The 22,258-nt window shown below is 40.5% G+C and overlaps 1 protein-coding gene across 1 annotated transcript; it reads left to right on the top strand.

Moving 5' to 3' along the window:
* Positions 1-1,069: 1,069 nt before the first annotated feature.
* LOC114180470 lies at positions 1,070-3,993 on the top strand. Its single transcript, XM_028066784.1, has 6 exons — positions 1,070-1,224; positions 1,341-1,532; positions 1,648-1,891; positions 1,967-2,223; positions 2,694-2,746; positions 3,890-3,993. The coding sequence occupies exons 1-6, from the start codon at positions 1,070-1,072 to the stop codon at positions 3,991-3,993; spliced, it is 1,005 nt and encodes a 334-aa protein (XP_027922585.1).
* Positions 3,994-22,258: the final 18,265 nt, after the last annotated feature.

Below are 22,258 nucleotides of genomic sequence, written 5' to 3'. Positions count from 1 at the left end.
TTGAGCACCTGAGGCTAGTGCTTGGTATCCTGAGGGAGAAGGGACTATATGCTAAACTGTCCAAGTGTGAATTCTGGATGGATGAGGTACAATTCTTGGGCCATGTGATATCTGCACAAGGCATTGCGGTAGACCCAGCAAAAGTCGACGCAGTGGTTAAGTGGGAAAGTTCCAAGTTAGCAACCGAAATCAGAAGCTTTGTGGGTTTAGCCGGCTACTATAGGAGATTCATAGAGGGATTCTCCAAGATAGTGGCGCCCCTGACCCAGGTTACTCGGAAAGACCAACCCTTTGCTTGGACGGATAAGTGTGAGGAAAGTTTCCAAGAGCTGAAGCGACGTTTGACAAGCACCCCGATATTGGTTATCCCGGATGTTGGAAAACCCTTTGAGGTTTATTGTGATGCCTCCCACCTAGGGCTGGGTTGTGTGTTGATGCAGGAGAAGAAGGCAGTGGCCTACGCTTCGAGGCAACCCAAGGTGCATGAGAGAAACTACCCCACTCATGACCTAGAGCTGGCAGCTATAGTTTTCGCCTTGAAAATTTGGAGGCACTACCTCTATGGTGTTCAATTCTGGGTATTCAAAGATCACAAGAGTCTGAAGTACCTATTTGATCAAAAGGAGTTAAACATGAGGCAGAGGAGATGGATGGAATTCTTAAAGGATTATGATTTTCAGCTTTTGTACCATCCAGGGAAGGCGAACGTAGTAGTCGATGCTCTGAGTAGGAAGACGTTGCACGCCGCTCAGCTCATGATCAAGGAGGTGGAACTGTTGGAGAAATTAAGAGACATGAAACTGCAGGTGGAGCTGGAATCAGGATCCATCAAATGTAGTAACCTGACCATATCTAGTGACTTTCTGAACTCAGTTAGGGAAAGACAACTATTGGATGCTAGTCTGAATAAGGTGAGAGAGCAATTGGGGTCAGAAGAGGCAATGAACTTTGTTTTGGGTAATGACGACCTCTTGAGATTTCAGGGCAAAATGTGTGTGCCTGATGAGGTTGAGGTGAAAAGGCTAATCCTTGAGGAAGGGCACAAGAGTCGTCTTAGCTGCATCCGGGCATGACTAAGATGTATCAAGATCTCAGGGAAGCTTTCTGGTGGCAAGGGATAAAGAAGGATGTGGCACAATTCGTGTCTGCCTATCTAACCTGTCAGAAGGCAAAGGTGGAACACCAGAGACCCGATGGGATGATACAGCCTCTGGAGATACCAGTGTAGAAATGGGATAGCATCTCGATGGACTTTGTGACCCATTTGCCACGAACTTTTAGAGGGCATGACACCATCTAGGTCATAGTGGACCGATTGACCAAGAGTGCACATTTCCTAGCAATGAACCTGAGGATTTCTATGGTAAAGTTGGCTCAGTTGTACATCAAGGAGATCGTGAGGTTGCATGGGGTGCCTTCGAGCATTGTGTCAGACAGAGATCCACGGTTCACATCACGGTTTTAGCAAACCTTGCTGGGTGCTTTGGGAAGCAAACTCACGATGAGTTCAGCCTATCATCCTTAAACAGATGGTCAGTCTGAGAGGACGATCCAGTCGCTTGAGGACTTACTGTGAACATGCATACTAGATCACTTGGGTGCTTGGGATGAAGTGTTACCGTTGATTGAGTTCACCTACAATAATAGTTTCCATGCAAGCATTGGGATGGCACCATATGAGGCTCTTTATGGACGGAGGTGCAGGACTCCCTTGTGTTGGTATCAGGATGGGGAGGCAGTGTTAGTTGGGCCAGAATTGTTGGAACGAACCACCGAGAAGGTAAGATTAGTGAGGAATAGAATGCAGGCTTTACAGAGCAGACAAAAGGCACATGCAGATCGCAGAAGGAGGCCCTTGGAATTTGAGGCTGGAGATCACGTGTTCTTGAGGGTGACCCGAACCACTGGTGTGGGAAGGGCTCTCCGCTCAAGAAAACTTTCTCCTAAGTTCCTTGGTCCCTATCAGATCTCGAGGAGGATTGGACCAGTAGCTTATGAGATAGCTTTGCCTCCTCAGATGGTAAATCTTCCCCTAGTGTTCCACGTGTCGCAGTTGAGGAAGTATGTGTTTGATCCGGCCCATGTGTTGGAAGCAGAGGATAGACAGATCAGGGAGGACCTCACTGTTGAAGTACCACCCATTGCTCTAGAGGATAGCAAGGTTGAGGAACGCATAGGAAAAATAGTCAGATTGATTAAGGTCATTTGGGATCGGGAGGGCAGGTGACTCTACTTGGGAGTTGGAGGAGGATATGAGGAAATCACACCTGCACCTTTTTGCTTGGTAAGTCTTATTTTCGAGGTCAAAAATTTTCTTGTTAGGGAGAATGTAAGGCCCATTTTATTTTTACTTTATTTTTAAAGGCTGCGTTAAACGGTCGGGCCTAAGGGCTGGCCCAAAAAGGGAAAAGGAGACCCTAAGTCTACCCTCACACTTTCATTCCTCTTACTCTTCAGATTTTTGTAGCCGTCAAACCCTTCCTCTCTCTCGCAATAGGAACTTCTGCTAGGGTTTGATACCAGCTCATGGACAAGATAACTCTAAGCTCAACTTTGCTCCATGTAACTAAATCTCGAGCTCGTGCTTCTCACCCTCTAGGCGCCCTTTCTTTTGTTGATCACAGTAGGGGCTTTGTAGTAATCTCGTTCCTAATCTTCTCCCCTTCGTTTTCAGCCCTTTGGCGTACTCTTAGGACTGTGGTGCTCTCTGTGTGTGTGTCGGAACTTCCCGCTAGCTCATTTCCAGGTAAGGGAAGCTAGGGTTTACGATTTCCTTAGGTTCTTTGCATGTTTTCTGAGTTTAAGTGATATTATTGAGGTGTGCTCGTGGTTTGATTGTTTGATATTGGTAAAAATGTGTTTTCCATGTGGTTTCTGTGTTGTGCATGAGAGAACAGTGGCGAGCACTGGTTTTCTCGCCCAAGCGAGCTTGCCTCGCCTAGGCGAGATTAGTAGAGGCTTGGCCAGGGCCTACTGATCGATCTGTCGCTGAGACGAGAAGTTTTTATTTTTGAGCGAGGAGTGGTCTCGCCTAGGCGAGAAGGGACTTGCCTGAGCGAGACCTCGCAGAGTCCGCTGCTCCCCTGCTCGAGTTCTCGCCTAGGCGAGACGGGCTTCGCTTGAGCGAGAGGACCTCCCTCGCTTGAGCGGGACCTGTTAGCCTGAGCGAGACTAGGGTAAGTTGTGGTACTATTGTTGAATGGTGCATTGATGTGTGATTGCTTATCTGATCTATATGCTCTACTATGAGGGATAATGTCATGATTGATATATGATGTGGTGGTGGGAATGGTATGTTGTTTTGTGTTGTATGAATTGGAAAGCATGAGTTGTATGATGGGATTGTTATACATGATGTTAATGTTATGGGAAACTCTTGATTGGTGGGTGGAATATGTATGAAGTATGGGTAGGGCATAATCCCCTGACTCTTGTAGTGAGAGATCTTGGTGGCGCCTCATCTGTTGGACATAATTCCATGGACCCTCTTAAGGGGAGTTCCTCGTGGTGCCACGACAAAAGGACGTAATTCCATGGGGGGTCGTGGTGGTGCCTCAGGGCCAGGGCGTAATTCCACGGAGGCCACGTGGTGGTGCCTCCTACAAGGGTATAATTCCACGAAGGCCTCAGGGTGACGCCTCATTGCTAGGACATAATTCCACTGCCATGTGGTGGTGCCTCAGTTACGTATCCAGATAGTCGAGTCTTGGGGTCTCATATATTTTGATAGCTCTGGTGTGATGCTTGTTATTTATGCTTGGCTTTGAGATTACATGTGGACTGTTATAATATGAGGTCTCTTTATGATAGCTTACCCTTTTGCTTGTTTGTATGACTTTTGTGTGGTTTCTTCCCTTATAATGATCATCAATTTGATTGATGTGAGCAGGTGTGAGTGATGGACATTCTTGGAGCAGGAGTGGAAGGAAATCTATGGAGAATGATGAGGAGAAGATGGAGTGCAGCGGAATTTGGAGGATTAGAGGAAAGTAGCTCTCGGAAATGGAGAATTTGGTGAAGATGAATAGTAGAAGTGGAGCTATGGTATGGAAGGTGGCTAGAGGAGATGAAGGAGAAGGTTAGTGATGAGTGCGTATTTTTGCCCTCATTCAGTGTTTAATACTGGGTATTTAATTGAATTTATGTGCTTAAAGAGTGATTTAATTGATAATTATGATAATTAGGTTGTTTGAGCTTGTGCGATAAAAATGTCTTAAAAAGTGATTTTTAGCTGCATAAATTATTTTTGGATATTTTAACGTTTGTTGATGCAGCTGAAGTTAAGATTAATCTTATTTAAAGGTGAGAAAATAAATAGATTGAAATTACAAAACACCTTTAAATAAAGCTAAAATTAGTTGGAAGAATCACTTCTGCACCCTAGTTTTTACTCATACACTCCCCTCTTTCTAAATGGGTCTCACCAAAACCTATTATGCACCCCCTAATATGTCTATTTGCACCCCTCCTATCACTTAAACCCAATTCACTCAGATCATGCCATGTGGCAATCCTCCACTAATTAAATTAACCAATAATATAATGCCACGTGTCATGATCTAGCAACTCAAAATTCAGCCAATAACATGTTGCCACGTCATCACCTTCAACCTCCTAAACCCTAGCCTCCATCTCCATGCCGTCAGCCATGTCACGGACCACCACCGTGAGCCACCACGCCGGAAAGCACGAACCATGACAGCACCACAGCAGCACTCAGCCGCCGTCCTCCCTCCACCCTCGCCGGCAGCTATCGCGAGTTCCTCCGACCACCGCGAGCACCTGCAACGCACAGCAGCACCTGCAGCTACCAGCACCGTCAGCCACCGCGCAGCAGCAACGAGCGCGCAACCATGGCCACCGCGACACCATCGTCAATGCACCTGTGAGCCAGAACAGATCCACCGTGACAGCGAACCATCGCTGCAACGCACAAGCTCGGCACGTCGGAATTTAGGAACCCTTAGGGGGGCCTAATTTCTTTCTCTCTCTTTTCTTCTCTCTATTCTTCTTTTATCTTTATTTTGCATTCATGGAGTTCTAAACTTCTTGGGTTGATTCCATTGTAATTTCATTATGGATTTTGAGGTTAGAATGAATTAATTTCTTTGTTCTTTTTATTATTGTTGAGGTTTTAATTCATCTATGTCTTTTATCTTTGAATCACGTAACAAGTAATGATTTTAAATTTATATGCATGTTGATCATATGAGTTCAAGGGTTTTTAAATTTAATTGAAACTTTACTTTGATTTTATTTAAAAACTTTCATGTGATTGAATGAGTTTTTACCAATAATTGAGACTTTACTTTGATTAAAGGTATTTACTCTAACTAAAATTAATTGAGACTTTACTTTGATTAATTAAGCTTTTTATTTGATGAGGAGATAAAAGACTAGACATGATTAGGCATAATAAATTTGATTGAGACTGTACTTTGGTTGAATTTACTGTGGATAATCTAAAAGTTCTCACTTTTAATTGAGACTATACTTTGGTTAAAAGTGAGAACACCAACAAATTAATTGAGACTTTACATTGATTAATTTGTAAATCTATAATAATAATTAATCGAGCAATAATCTTTAGATAACCTATGATGAATCTATTTTGAAAAAGTAATGGAATCAATCTATTTTCTTTACTATTGTTTATATCTTATTTTATCTTTTTATCTTTATCCCTCCTATTTTTATAATTTTATTTGACTAACACTTGTATAGTTTTATAAGAACTAATTTGTTAAAAATCAATTCCGTGTTCGTTGGGAGACGACTTTGGGTTACTTTACCCTTACTATTTTGTTGACTACTTTCTTAACAATACTGAAGTTGTTATAGATAAGTAGTATTAATTTGATCGCGTCAACGATAGCGTTATCAGTTAGCCATGTATGCTCTCAAATTAATAGAAGTGTGGAGTGATCTCAAACACTAGCATCTATTAGCAATTCAAGAGTAACCATTACAATATTTGAGTGGCTCTATTTATAGGCACATGGCCGGCCAAATAAAGAGAAAATGCAACAAAGATGAAATGCAAATGTAGCTTGGAGAAGAAGCTTGATTGTAGACCATGTGATGTAGTAGATGAGTCTAGATGGTGCCAAGTGGCGTATCACACTCTCCTTGCCCAAGTCACACGCACCATGCTTCCATCACATGCTCCTTGCTTAGTTCATGCTTTGCTTGCATCCAAAAGGAGAGCCACTCTAGTAATTCTCGGCCAAAGGTAGCACATTGGGCTCGGCCCAAATGATCCCAACAAGTGTTCTAGCTTTTATTGAAAGCAAAGCCTAAACAATGGCCCAATTTAAATCTAGACTACTTCCTTCATGCATCATCTCATATTTTAGAGATTTCTTTAGCCCATGTAAATAATGTAAAAAGCCCATGATTGACTTGATCATCTTGTGAGAGGCCCATGTGAATCTTTCTCATCATGCTTCTAGTGATTGGGCCTTGATGTGGGCTTGGGCTTGTTGATGCACTTGAGCTTGGGCTTGTTGGGGTCACATCATCCCCTCCCCCTTGAAGAGGATTTGCCCTCAAATCTTGGTGGTCACCCTCTTCATCAAAAATACCTACAAAAGGAACCAAATCAGTAATGTTGAAAGTAGGATGCACACCATATTCCGGAGGAAGATCCAATTGATAAGCATTATTATTGATCTTCTTGATGATTTGGAATGGACCATCACCTCGGGGACTAAGTTTGGATTTTCTTATATTAGGAAATCTTTCCTTCCTTAAGTGCAACCAAACTAAATCTCCTTCATTAAAAGACCGAACTCTCTTGCCCTTGTTTTTAGAATGAGCAATCTTTTCAACATGGGCTTGAATTTGGTGTTTAACCTTCTCATGAAAATCTTTTATGAACTTGGACTTAGAAACCCCTTCTTTATGAACAAAATCAAAAGAAGTTGGAAGAGGTAATAAGTCCAATGGTGTGAGAGGGTTAAAACCATAAACTACCTCAAAGGGTGAGAGTTTGGTGGTGCTATGGACCACTCTATTGTAAGCAAATTCAATGTGGGGAAGATACTCATCCCAAGATTTATGATTCCCCTTAAGCAAAACCCTAAGCAATGTGGAAAGGGATCTATTGACTACCTCGGTTTGCCCATCAGTTTGTGGGTGACAAGAGGTAGAGAAAGAAAGTTTTGTTCCTAGCCTAGACCACAAGGTCCTCCAAAAATGGCTTAGGAATTTAGCATCCCTATCAGACACAATTGTTTTGGGTAAACCATGAGGCGAACCACTTCTCTAAAGAACAACCTTGCTATGTTGCTAGCATCATCTACTTTGTGGCATGGTATAAAATGTGCCATTTTAGAAAAACGGTCCACTACCACAAATATAGAGTCAACACCCCTAGAAGTCCTTGGAAGCCCTAGGACAAAATCCATACTTATATCCTCCCAAGGGGTGGAAGCAACAGGCAAAGGAGTATACATCCCTGCAGGCATTGCGCTAGACTTAGCATGCAAACAATTCAAACAACTAGCGCAATAGTTTTGTATTTCCCTTTTCATATGGGGCCAAAAGAATTTCTCTTTAAGCATGGCCAAAGTTTTGGCGACCCCAAAGTGACCCATAAGTCCCCCTCATGCATTTCTTTGATCAAAAGTTTTCTATGAGAACCTAGAGGAATACATAGGCGGCCTTCTTTGAAAAGATATCCATTTGAGAGATAAAAGCCGCCTTGGGACTTAGTGAGACAATCATGATAAATGGTAGCAAAGAAGGGATCATGAATATACAATTCACATATGTTGTCAAATCCAAGAATTTGGGATCCAAGCTTGGCTAAGAGAGTATATCTCCTTGATAGTGCATCAGCCACCACATTAGCTTTCCCTTTCTTGTACTTGATAACATAAGGGAATTGTTCCAAGTACTCAACCCACTTTGCATGCCTTTTATTCAATTTGTGTTGGCTCTTCAAATACTTGAGAGTTTCATGATCACTATGGATAATAAACTCTTTTGTTACAAGATAATGTTCCCAAGTATGAAGAGCTCGCACAAGAGCATATAGCTCTTTGTCATAGGTGGGATAGTTACGAGAAGGACCATTTAGTTTTTCACTAAAATAGGCAATTGGATGGCCTTCTTGTAACAAAACCGCACCTATTCCCACCCCAGAAGCATCACATTCTAGCTCAAAAGTTTTCTCAAAATTTGGAAGAGCAAGAATGGGAGCTTGGGTGAGCCTAGTCTTGATATCATCAAAAGCCTTTTGTTGTCTTTCACCCCACTCAAAAGATATGTCTTTCTTAACAAGTTCATTGAGGGGTGAAGCAATGGTGGAGAAGTTGGGGACAAATCTTCTATAAAAACTTGCTAATCCATGAAAACTTCTAATGTCCCCAACATTCTTTGGCACAGGCCATTCTTGGATGGCCTTGATTTTTGCGGGGTCAACATGCACCCCACTCTTATTGACCACAAATCCCAAAAAGATGACACTCTCTACACAGAAAGTGCACTTGTCAATGTTAGCATAGAGTTGGTGGTCTCGGAGAAGAGATAACACAACTCTAAGATGACCCACATGAAGTTTAGAGCTTGTACTATACACCAAGATGTCATCAAAATAGACAACAACAAACTTGCCTATACAATCTCGCAAGACATGATTCATTAGGCGCATGAATGTACTAGGAGCATTGGTTAGACCAAAGGGCATGACTAACCATTCATATAGACCAAATTTTGTTTTGAAAGCAGTTTTCCACTCATCACCTTTTTGAATACGAATTTGGTGATAACCACTTTTGAGGTCTATTTTTGAAAATATTTGTGCTCCATGTAATTCATCCAACATATCATCTAGTCTTGGGATTGGATGCCTATATTTTATGGTGATGTTGTTGATAGCCCTACAATCACAGCACATACGCCACTTTCCATCTTTCTTGGGCACCAACAACACAGGCACAACACAAGGACTTAAACTTTTTTGAACCCATCCCTTGTCTAGCAACTCATTCACTTGAGTTTCTATCTCCTTGGTCTCAATTGGGTTTGTCCTATAGGCAGGTCTATTAGGAAGACTTGCCCCTGGGACAAAATCAATTTGGTGCTCAATCCCTCTAAAAGGTGGGAGACCATGAGGGCCATCCTTTGGAAAAATATCTTGAAATTCATGAAGGAGAGCACGAATGGAAGGAGGTAGATCCTTAAGAGAAGGATGTTCAAGACAAGTAAGGATTGCTTGACAAAGTAAGAGGAAGGGAGGTTGCTCATTATGAAGAGTGTGCAAAAGAGTTTTATGAGTTAAAAGAACTTCATGAGCAACATCCTTAGAAGAAGAAACTTCCTCTACCTTTGTCTTGTCCTTAGAATCTTTAGAAGCATTAGAGTTCTTGGAACTCTCTTCCTCTCTCCTAGCTCGCATTTGAACTTGATCACTAGCAACTTGGCTAGGAGTGAGGGGATGCAACACAAAAGTTTTTGAATGATGTTGGAGGGTGATCTCATTGGTGTGGCCATTGTGTAAGGTTTTATGATCAAATTGCCAAGGCCTCCCCAAGAGAATATGGCAAGCTTCCATTGGGATTACATCACATAAAACTTTATCTTTAAATTTCCCAATGGAGAACTTGACTTTCACTTGATGTTCAACTTTGAGATCCCCATCTTCATTAAGCCAATGAAGTTTGTAAGGTTTGGGATGGGGTAACAAAGTCAAATTCAACTTCTCAACCAATCTTGTGCTACAACAATTGCAACAAGATCCACTATCAATGATCAAAGAACAAGTGTTTTTCAAAACCTCACATCTTGTGTGGAAAATATTTTCTCTTTGATCATTGAGAGGAATGCTAGGTTGGTTATTGAGAAGCCTCCTAATCATCAAAAGTTTCCCTTCATTTGGATATGAATGTTCTTGAGAATCACTAGAATGAGAAGTGTCGGAGTCACTTGAAGATGACTCCTCTTGGCTAGTGTAGAGGTCTTTGCCCTTAAGCACAATGGTGCGTTTGGTAGGGCATTGAGCGGCCACATGACCTCTACCTAGACACTTGAAACATTTGATGTCACTACCTCTTTTGTTGGTGGAGGATTCACCCTTGTCACTTACCTTTGTAAGGCTCTTAAGAGTGGACTCTTTTTCTTTTGAAAAATCTTTCTTTGGAAAATCACTTTTAGAAAAAGAGGGAGAATCCTTGCGAGAAGGACGTCTCAAAAGTTGTTGCTCCACCTTGATGCTCATTTGAACAAGATCATTAAAATTGCGGTAGGGGAGCAACTCAACTTTATCTCTTATGTTGTAATTGAGTCCACTTAAGAACCTAGCAATGGTAAGTTCCTCTTCTTCTTCAATTCCGGCTCTCATGATGTAGAGCTCCATCTTTTGTCTATACTCTTCTATAGACATAGATCTTTGTTGGAGCCTTTGGAGCTTGTCCAAGAGCTCTCTTTTGTAGTAGGAGGGAACATGGCGGGCATGAAGGGCTTCCTTAAGATCATTCCAATACTCAATATCATGTAGCCCTTTTCTCCTTCTTTGGAGGACTAAGGAAGTCCACCAATTAAGAGCATGCCCTTGAAAGCTAAGAGTAGCTAGAGACACACGCCTCTCTTCCTCCACAACATGACTCTCAAACAATTGTTCTACTTTGGCAACCCAATCAAGAAAAACCTCAACATTATCCTTCCATAGAAATGAGGCAAATCAATTTTGACTTCCTTTGGGTGAGGAGGTATGCGCCTTTGCCTTCTTACACGAGGCGATTGTCTAAGGTTAATGCGCTCATCGTCTTCCTCTTCAAAATCATACTCATGTCTTGAAGGGGCACGAGAAGGCCTAGGAGAGGCACGGGTATTGTGGTTGGGAGGGGTAAGTTGATTGGCAATTAATTGAAGATTGGCTTGTATGGAAGCCATTTGAATTTTAAGGTCCCTAACCTCTTGAGAGAGATTATTTAGGACTCTAGGATCAACCTCAACCTCCTCATCACCACTTGTGTGGAGGTTGTTTTCATCATGTTGTTGATGTTGGGTACTAGCACGAGTAGCCCTTCTAGTGCTCATGGTGATTGAAAGAACTTAGAACTTTAACAAAATAGTGAAAGAAGAAACCAAGCACAAGTAGACCTCCAGGTTAGGCGAGGTTAGTCTAAAAGACTTCTTAAGTACCAAGGCCAATCCTTGCCAAGATGTACTTGCAAAAGGTTTCAAAGATCACACAATTGTTTAAGGCTAAGTAAATAGAATCACTTGAGACACTAAGCACTAACAAACACAAACAAGACTCAAAGAAAAGAAAAGACTAACACTAAAAACGGACCCCTAAATGGCAAAAATTTTAGAGACTTTGGTCTCACAAATTTAAACCACTAAGCGTCCAACTATGCGGCCTAAAAGCAAGGTGAGAAAGCACTTAGAACTTTCAACACACTCATTTACTAAAACGTTGCATTAGAATATGGAAAAGGTTCTACTTAGGAGATGGGATTGAACACCTTTGGTTCCCCAAGACACCTAAGTAGGCCATGGATGCAATGGAATGTTCAAAGCAAAAGAAATTGATGCACAAGTTTTGGTACAAAGTGAAGCAAATCGAGAGCAAATTGGATGGTAGAAAACAAGATTTTAAGGCTTTTTGGAGAAACAATAAAATGCCTTAGAATGCTTCAATTGTACCAAAAAGTGGTGTCCAAATTATACACAATTAAAGAACTAAAAGGTGTTGCTAAAATGAGGTCCAAAATGTGTAGCCAAAGACTCCAAAACAGCGCCAAAACAAGCTCTCCAAATATCACAGCTGCTGCAAAATGGACTATCCCGAGAGCAAAAGAGGCTTTGGGAGCCTTTGTATATGACCAAATTCAAGCACCAAAGTGTGTAAAAGTTTGCTTTGCAGCACCACACTACTACAACATCCAAAAAGAGCAACCAAATCTGCAAAAGAGTGAAAGAAAGAAACAAAACAAACTATGGCAAGCAAACTAGTTAGCACACACTCTCTCAAATGAATAGGCTCAAAACTCTCAAACTCTCAAAGGTGAGGAGAAGGCAATCATATAGAAAACACACAAGCTAAAATTCTACTTCAATATCCACCACCTAAGATGCTACCATATCATACAAACCATTCTAAACTCCATAGCATCATTAATCAACCAAAACCAAGAGACAAGTAGATGAACCCAAACAAAGAAGAAAGCAAGAAAAGCTAATTAGAAATGCTAAACCAAAAGAGAATTGAAATGAAACATGACTAGAAAGAGGTTCAAGAATTGGAAAATAAAAACAAGCACCACAAAAGGAACCTAGAAAGGCACTAGAATAGATGAAAACAACAAAATCAGCAAAACAAAAGTGCTCAATCATATGGCTGAAGTACTCATTGCAAAGCAGTAGTAAATGAAGTGATGAATTGACTTACAAATCAAATCAATAATGAAGCAATATAGAGTACAAACTCAAGCTAAAATTCATGTGAAAATGAGCACTAAAAACACACAAACACGCACAAAACAACAATGGGACAGTGAGTTTTCAGAAACTGCAGTGCCAAAAAACGGAAATATGAGCCTCAACTTGCGTGATTTTTCATTTTTTTTGTACTCAACATTTTTGAATGATTCTTTTTTTGATTTTTCGTCTGGATGTTAACTAAATGAGGCAAAAATCAGATTGAATTTTGGTACACTGAGTTACTCACAAAAAATAAAAAACAGAGATTGTGCGTGGAGTGATTTGGTAGAGAACAGAAGAAAACTGGAGCAGATTTGCTCTCTGAAATTGTAGGAGATGTTCTATGGAAAGCATAGCTAAAGAACTTGATTATGAACTGAAATCAAGCATGAATCATAGAAGAACATCTTAGACACACAATAAGCACAATCCAATCGGTGAAATGGATGAAAAACAGTGAGGATTCAGGCCTTAAACATCCATACACTTCCTTGAAGGATCATAGTGTTTTGGCTGTGAGATGTGGCTCGGAAACTCAATCAAATTAGTAACCAATGTAATTAAACGGTGGAAAAGATGAATTAAAGCACAAATAAAGCATAGAACATGACTTAAACATAACTGGAATGATAAAATGCAAAGAAGGACTGAATTCACTGAATAAAAATGCAGAAAACTCAAGAACCAAAGAACAAGTGTTGGAAAAACGAAAATGGAACCTAAAAACATATTTGCACCAATGAAGCAAGGAGTACTACAAGATGAATCAATGGAGATTCATGTAGCCTCAATGTCAAACGGTGAAGAACATTAAAAACATGAAAAAAACAACAGCAAAAGTGAAGAAAATAGTGGAGAAGAGAGACAAGACGGAAAATGAAAGAGGAGACAAGTATGGACCAAGAACCTTACCCAAACCAAGAGGATGGATGCACCAAAGGCTTGGATGGCTCTAGATACCAATTGATGGACGTTCTTCGAGTAGGAGAGGAAGGAAATCCATGGAGAATGATGAGGAGAAGATGGAGTGTAGCGGAATTTGGAGGATTAGAGGAAAGTAGCTCTCGGAAATGGAGAATTTGGTGAAGATGAAGAGTAGAAGTGGAGCTATGGTATGGAAGGTGGCTAGAGGAGATGAAGGAGAAGGTTAGCCATGTATGCTCTCAAATTAATAGAAGTGTGGAGTGATCTCAAACACTAGCATCTATTAGCAATTCAAGAGTAACCATTACAATATTTGAGTGGCTCTATTTATAGGCACATGGCCGGCCAAATAAAGAGAAAATGCAACAAAGATGAAATGCAAATGTAGCTTGGAGAAGAAGCTTGATTGTAGACCATGTGATGTAGTAGATGAGTCTAGATGATGCCAAGTGGCGTATCACACTCTCCTTGCCCAAGTCACACGCACCATGCTTCCATCACATTCTCCTTGCTTAGTTCATGCTTTGCTTGCATCCAAATGGAGAGCCACTCAAGTAATTTTCGGCCAAAGGTAGCACATTGTGCTTAGCCCAATTGATCCCAACAAGTGTTTTAGCTTTTATTGAAAGCAAAGCCTAAACAATGACCCAATTTAAATATAGACTACTTCCTTCATGCATCATCCCATATTTTAGAGATTTCTTTAGCCCATGTAAATAATGTAAAAAGCCCATGATTAACTTGATCATCTTGTGAGAGGCCCATGTGAATCTTTCTCATCATGCTTCTCGTGATTGGGCCTTGATGTGGGCTTGGGCTTGTTGATGCACTTGAGCTTGGGCTTGTTGGGGTCACATCAGTAAGGAACCCTGGCAGTGGTATGGATAATAGAGATGCTGCAAGTTGATGGATTGGATGAGTATTAGGCCCACTGTGGGGCCCATCACTGAAGGATTTTACTAGTTATGTTTGTCTTGTTCGCACAAGACTTAGTATAGTTATTTGCTTTTCCAGTGTACTTTGTTTAGGCCGTGTGGAGCCTCTTTTATGTAATCTGGGAAATGCTTGGCGTACTGTATGCCTTCATACTCCAAACTCCGTACTCTCTGATTATTTATGCATATGACGTTTTATCAATTTGAGGTTATCCAATTTTTGGGACGTTACAATTTTAGTGGATCCAACGAAGGTAGATGCAATAGTTAAGTGGGAAAGTCCGAAGTCAGCAACAGAGATCAGGAGCTTCGTGGGTCTAGCTTACTACTATAGGAGATTCATTGAAGGATTCTCCAAGATAGTGACACCTCTAACACAACTTACCTGGAAAGACCAACCCTTCACTTTGACAGATAAGTGTGAGGAAAGTTTTCTAGAGCTTAAGCGAAGGTTGACGAGTGCTCTGATACTTATGATCCCCGATGTTGGTAAACCTTTTAAGGTTTACTATGATGTTGATGCAAGAGAAGAAAGCGGTGGCATATGCTTCGAGGCAGCTTAAGGTGCATGAGAGAAACTACCTCACTCATGACTTGGAGTTGGCAACCATAGTGTTTGCCCTGAAGATCTGGAGGCATTATCTTTATGGTGCCCAATTTCGTGTATTTAGCGATCACAAGAGTCTCAAGTATTTGTTTAATCATAAGTAGCTGAACATGAGACAAAGGAGGTGAATGGAATTCCTGAAGGACAATGATTTTGAGCTCTTATATCATCTAGGGAAGGCAAATGTGGTAGCAGATGCCTTGAGTAGGAAGACAGTACATACCGTACACTTTATAATCAAGGAAGCGAAACTACTATAGAAATTCAGAGACATGAAGCTGCAAGTGGAGATGGGATCAAAGTTCATTAGATGTAGTATCTTGACTATATCTAGGGACTTCTTGGACTCAGTCAGGGAAAGACAATTATTGGATGCTAGTTTGAATAGAGTTAGAGAACAACTTGGATCAGAGGAGGCAAAGGATTTTACCTTGAGAAGTGATGGTTTACTGAGGTTCCAAGGTAGGGTGTGTATACCAGATGATGCTGAGGTGAAGAGGTTGATCCTTGAGGAAGGGCATACGAGTCGTCTTAGTTTGCATCCTGGCATGACTAAGAAGTATCAAGATCTCAACGAGACCTTCTGGTGGCAGGGTATGCAAAAGGATGTTAGACATGTTGTATCAGCCTGTTTAACATGTCAAAAGGCGAAGGTGGAGCATCAGAGACCCGATAGAATTCTACAGCCGTTGGACATACCAATGTGGAAGTGGGATAGCATTGCTATGGAATTTCTGATCCATTTGCCACAGACTTTTAGGGGACATGATATGATTTGGGTTATTATGAACCGCTTGACCAAGAGTGCCCATTTCTTGGCAATGAACCTAAGGATGTCTATGGCCAAGTTGGCCCAACTATACATTAAGGAGATTGTGAGGTTGCATGGGGTGTCATCGAGCATAGTTTCAGACAGAGATCCAAGGTTCACTTCTCAATTTTGGCAGACTTTGTAGAGTGCTTTGGGTAGTAAGCTAACCATGAGTTTAGCATACCATCCCCAGACCGATGGCCAGTCAGAAAGAACTATCCAATCACTTGAAGACTTGTTGAGAACATGTATACTGGATCACTTGGGTGTGTGGGATGAAGTCTTACCTCTGATAGAGTTCACCTACAACAATAGTTTTCATGCGAGCATTGGCATGGCGCCATATGAGGCTCTATATAGTAGGAAGTGTATAACCCCTCTATGTTGGTACCAGGATGGGGAAGCACTGCTTGTTGGGCCAAAGTTGTTGGAGCAGACTACTGAGAAAGTGAGAATGGTAAGGGATAGGATGCATGTTTCTCAAAATAGGTAGAAGGCGTATACAGACTGCAGGAGGAGACCTTTGGAATTTGCGGCTAGAGATCATGTATTCTTGAGGGTGAGCCGAATCACTGGTGTGGGAAGGGCTCTCCGCTCAAGGAAGCTTTCTCCTAAGTTCCTTGCCCTTACCAGATCTCGAGGAGGATTGGGCCGGTGGCTTATGAGTTGCTTTGCCTCGCCAATTGGCAAATCTCCATCTGGTGTTTCACGTGTCATAGTTGAGGAAGTATGTATTTGATCCGTCTCATGTGTTGGAAGCTGAGGATGTACATATTAGAGAGGATCTCACTATGGAAGTACCACCAGTTGCTTTGGAGGATAGTCGAGTTGAGTAAAGTCGGGGAAAACCAGTCAGTCTTGTCAAAGTCATCTAGGACCGGAGGACAGGTGACTCTACATTGAAGTTAGAGGAGGATATGAGGAAGTCACATCCGCATTTGTTTTCCATGTAATTCTTCATTTTCAAGGTCGGAAATTTTTGTTGTTGGGGAGAATGTAAGGCCCACTTTGTTCTTTTTTTTTCTGCCCTCATTTTAAAGGCTCATCCAAAGCAGGTGCACCTAAAGGCTGGCCCATAGGGTGCCAAGGCCCCTAAAGTAGTCTAACCCCTCCTCTCAACTCTCACTTGCCAAAAACAGTACTTTACTCCTCTCCTTGTTCCCCACAAAAGCTCTACTAGGGTTTGGACCTCTTCCTTCTTCTAGTTCGCTCAACTCCGTTATTTTCTGGTCACGTAAGTTGATTCGCCCCCGTACCTTCTTTCTTTCCAACTCTATGGTCGTGAGTCTAACTAGGATTCACCTTGGTAACCCATTTTGAATTTGTTCCACTATTTTCCAGCTCTCGAAGCTATTCCTTGAGCTACTATGCTCCATAGTTTGGGTGTCGAAGTTCTTGGCTAGCATTTTCCAGGTAAGGGAAGTTAGGGTTTTCGTACGTTTGTCGTATGTGGTAGTTTTGCTTTTGTTGTGTGATTTATATACTTGAATAAAGCTTGGGTTCAGATAAGAATGAACTGAATATTGTTTTGGTTTGGTGTGCTGCCATATGTGCATGAAACAAGGGACGAGAAATGTTATTTTTGCCCAAGCAAGCTTGTCTCGCCTAGGCGAGAGTAGTAGAAGCTTGCCTAGGAGTTTTTCTCGAGTACTCGCTCAGGCGAGAGAATTGACTTTTAGTGAAAGACCATCTCGCTCAAGCAAGATGGTCTCGCCTAAGCGAGTGTTCGCAAAACCTCTTAGGGCCTCTATCGCGATCTCGTCTAAGCGAGAGCTTGCAACTTGAGCGAGAGCACTCCTCTCGCCTGAGCGAGGGCTCCTGCCTTGAGCGAGACTCGCTGCAGGCCACACCGTTTTCACCCCTGATTAATATTAATTGTATGATTGGCTGGTTTGCTCTATTTAAAGTATGAGGCATGCGAATATGTATGACATTTCTGATGTTATGAATTGGAATTAATAAGTTTGACATGATATTGGCATGTGACATGTATAGTATGGTTGGTTATAAAAGTGACATGGAATTGGTATGAACAATACGGTTGCATTGGTTGATGGAACGTGATGTTGGTTTGGTTAGGACGTAATCCCACGATAGTTTCGTGGTGGTGCCTTATTGGTCAGGGTGTAATTCCATGAACCTCTAGGTGAGATTCATGGTGGTGCCTCATTTGGTCAAGACGAAATTCCATGACTCCTGTTAGTTGGAGTTGATGGTGGTGCCTCATTTATATAATTTAGTAAGGATTCAAGGTAAGGATTACATCCTGACACTCTAACGAGTCAGTTAGTCTCACATAGAGCGACTGACTCAAGTGGTGAGAGTAGCAGGAGGCCTAAAACACTTTAACGGCTAACCTTGTGTGTGGAGGTTGAAAGACTATAACAATTGGCTCGGTAGAGCAGCTCGGTAGAGCAGTAAAGGCCACCACTGTGAGATCCAGGAAATTCATAAAAATTAATGATTACTAGAGTATAAGAAATGAGGGGTTGAGACTACCATAAGAGAGTTCTTTGATAAATCCTAGACAAGAAACAATGTTAACCTAAGTGGTTTAGAGCACTTGATTATGTTGAGGGGACTTGGGTTCAAGTCCTGAGTATGTCATTAGTATATTTATTTAATTCTGTTTTATTTTGCAATTATATCGTGAACGTGAAAGCATGATTTAGGTTCATACGAATGTGTGAATTAACAGGAATCATGTGATAGTTTGTTGGTGTGCATGTGTTTGATGGGTAGGAAGGATATGGGTTCGAATCTTGGCTAGAGTGAATATTATCCTTATGTTTTACTATTTTGCCAAGTGGTTAAATGATCTAGAAACTGTAGAAATTCTCTGGAAATCAAAAAGGTAGCTGTTTAGGTGTAGTAATGGCTATTAAACTTTAAATTTAAATTAATTTCCTTTTTATAATTTTTATTTATTTTGGGCTGAATTGGTGAGAGGGGGAGGAGTGAGTGAGAAAACAAAGAGTCATATTGTGTGGCTAGGTAGTTCTGAGAAATTGCAATCTAGAGAGGGAATTAGAGTGGAGGCAAGGAGGGGAGCTTTGGGAAACAAGGAAGAATTCATTTGGAATTGTTGAAGCTAAAACACCAGGTAAGGGGAGCTTAATCTAGTCTATCTTTTGTTACTACTGATGTTTGTTGTAGGAAATATATAAAATGAGAAGAGTGTTGTTTGCGATTTGCTGTTTGTTTTCTCTATGTCGTGATTCCAGTTTTGATGTTGTACACCACTATTCTCGTATGCTTTGCGTGAAGAAAATATTAATGTGTTGTATGCAGATTGTGTTGTTTTGGGGTAGTCTTTTTGGACTCACTCGCGTGTAGTAAGAAGGTTTATGAAACGGTGGAGGACCATGAGTTTGGTTCCTGGGAAAGTGAATTGATTCTTGGGTTCTACGGGCAAGCTCTTTTGGGGTTGTAAATTGTGGTTATATTTGTCTTATTCTTGCTGCGTCAAGAACCCAAACTGCAGGTTGTTCATTCTGCATCAGTAGAATGTTGGTGCGGTTTCATTGTCACTAATTAGCGAAACAGTTTTCTAAGAGGAGAAATTTCTTAAGTGGCGTTGGCCCTTGCCCTCCTTTTTTGCACTGCTACAGTTTCGTAAATTAGTCGTGGTATTATGCAGCACATGTTCACTTTGCTTTCTCATTATTTGTTGGGTGCAGGCCATGAAAAGTGGTATTTTTCTTCCTTAAGTGGTGCGTTTTGGAAGAAAGTGAGGGGCATCGAACTTAGGTTCTTCGTTCGTTATTATTTATGTTTTGTGAATTGATGTGAGAACATGCATGACCAAGTTGATGATTACGTTTGGCAGCTTTGTTTATTTTTGTCATATGTGTTTCGGGAAAGAGAAAGTATCCACCTATTTGCATACATTCAATCATTCATTATATTTCTCTTTAAGCTTCTGGTGGTGTGGTTTTTACGTGATGCATGACATTGTTTCTCTAGCCATGGACCCCACTTCTTATTAGAAAATTGTTTTCTTAGCCGCGGGTCCTATTCCTTTTAAAGGTAGCATTTCTTCCTTTACACAAACCACGTTACGTGATTTTGGATGCCACATTCCTTCCTTTGGTTTCTTTTTTTTTTGTTTGTTTGGAGTGATTTCAAGAATGGGTTGTTAGTTTTATAATAATAGTTGGGTTCTTTTGGATTATTAAGTGAAAAAAAAAAACAATGAAAGGTGGTGATATTATGTAAAAGGTTAAAGTTAAGTAATTAAAATTTGTTACAGAGGGTATATATTTAATGTTATATTATTATCTCAAAAATATACAATTTAGGTGACTAATATAAAAGTGTGGTTTTGATATTTAGGATTAATGTTTAGAAAATTTATTATGTGGCTACATAGGAAAAGTTATTGATGCGTGTTTTATTATGCATTGAGTACATGTAGTTGGGTATATATTTAAGTTGTTTTTCTTATGTTGTTCTTGACAATGGAACAATTAACATATTTAATAGATGTATATATACAAGAAAAGTAAAATAATATAATTGGTAGTCAAGAGTGTTACCTTTTGATAAGAAATGAAATTCACTTCATTTGGATAATTGAATATACATTAAATTAAATTAAGATGCCGACGCTAGTCACAAACTAATGGGTTGGAAGTGTCCGGTGCTTGGCGACGCTTATATAGCGCCAAACAATAGTGTAGGGGTAGGGGTCCATTGCAGATGGATTCGCATGGATGGGCTTGATGGCTTGGTTAGGGATATGCTGGATTAGTTACGAACGGGGAGGTTCGTAACGGAGATTGGAGATGCGTGATTGATGCGGGCGGGTAGGTCCATATCTGTTGTACTCTTGTGTGGGGATACGAGCGGGGAGGTTCGTATGTTCCGTGCTCACACTTGAGGCTACTATGAGCGGGGAGGTTCATAGTAGGTGTTCACGCATGTTGGACTACGAGCGGGCAGGTTCGTAGAGTTGGACTACGGGCGGGGAGGTCCGTAGAGTTGGACCACGAGTGGGTAGGTTCGTGGGAGCATGATAATCCCTAATGACCAAGGTTATGAATGGATCTTTCTCATATAGGTTATGAGATTGGGGTATAATGTTATAAAAAGGTCAATAAACTAAAATTGACTAAGTTAGATTGGGTGAGGGTCAATTCTTATTATCTTATTATTTGTATAGTTTTTTTTCTCAGCTCACCCTTGCTTGTTTGTGTGTTTGTGTTTGGTGATGATCACGTGACTTGTTACGTGGGAGCAGACGTGAATTCAGGTGATCATGTTGATGCTTAGCAACAGAGCGGGGCTACCGATGAGGGATTTTCTTTATGCTATGTTTTCCTACCTTTTGTAATAGACATTATGATGTTTTATCCATTATGATGTTTGAAATTTCCCGCGCTTGGGAATTTATTGAAATGTCTGATTTTCTTAAAGTATATTTTGTGAAAAATCAGTTTTATTTAGTAATATCCATATGGGGTGTTATAACCACAAGTGCAAGCATCCGCTGAATCTAACTAGTTATATGTATCCGGATGAGTCGTGTCTTGAGTCTTAGTGTATCGTTTGCAAGTCATAACATGATTGGTTGACATATGCATTTTGGATCATGTTATTGTAAGTAATTGTATGATAAATCACTTTCTACTCTAGCTTACCCTTTTGCCTGCTTGATTGTTATGTGTGTGGGTTTCTCCTTTTGCGATGATCATCAATTCATTGGTGTGAGTAGATGCGAGAACTCCTCGTGGCCAATAGGAATATGGTGATTCCGCTGTGTAGCCTGTCTGGTTTGGATTTCGTTTAATTGGGCTTTCTCTTAGGGCTATGACCCATGTATTGACTTGTCTTTTGGTATTAATTTGATTATTGTTGAAATTGTACTCTGTCTTGTATTGGCATTGTGGTGTGCCTCAGGATTCCATTTTAAATACCTTGGATATCTTTAAGGAGTGATTTTATACTCCATATCTTGGCTCTTTATATTATTCTATGTAATATTCCATTAGCTATATTAGTATTTAAATGTGGTGTTACATTTATGGTATCAGAGCGGTCATTCCTTAGAGTGTATGGACTTGGGGGTCCGCTTAGCTTTCATTGTGTCTTTCTAAGTGTCTTTAGTTAAGTTCTTGTCTCATCAAGTCTGACTAATGGTTTTCCTATGTGCCAGTGATTATGGCACCCCGCATAGAACTCCTCAATCATCTCAGAGCGACGTACCAGACATGCCAAGGCAATAGAAGATAAATTAAAATTTTTAGAAGAACTGCAAATATTATTATCAGTGTAGAATTGACACTATAATAACTAATTATTCATGTGTATGTACATTTTTTTATTATATATTTGGGTATGAATTTGTGTGTGTTAAATTAAAAATTTGACATAATAATTCATCAATGATGTATACTAAAAAGTTATTTATTTTTGTGTTAAATGGTAAATTTGACATAATATTTATGAATTTGCGCATATTCTTTTCAAGTAAATAATTTTCTTTTATTTTTGGATTAAAAAAATTAATATATTTTTCTTGTATATTTTAGAAATTAGAATATACAT

The sequence above is a fragment of the Vigna unguiculata genome, chromosome 4 (assembly GCF_004118075.2).
Source record: "Vigna unguiculata cultivar IT97K-499-35 chromosome 4, ASM411807v1, whole genome shotgun sequence".
In the NCBI taxonomy this organism is placed as follows: domain Eukaryota; kingdom Viridiplantae; phylum Streptophyta; class Magnoliopsida; order Fabales; family Fabaceae; genus Vigna; species Vigna unguiculata.
The sequence above is the reverse complement of the archived record's forward strand: the minus strand, read 5'-3'. Positions and strand labels throughout refer to the sequence as shown.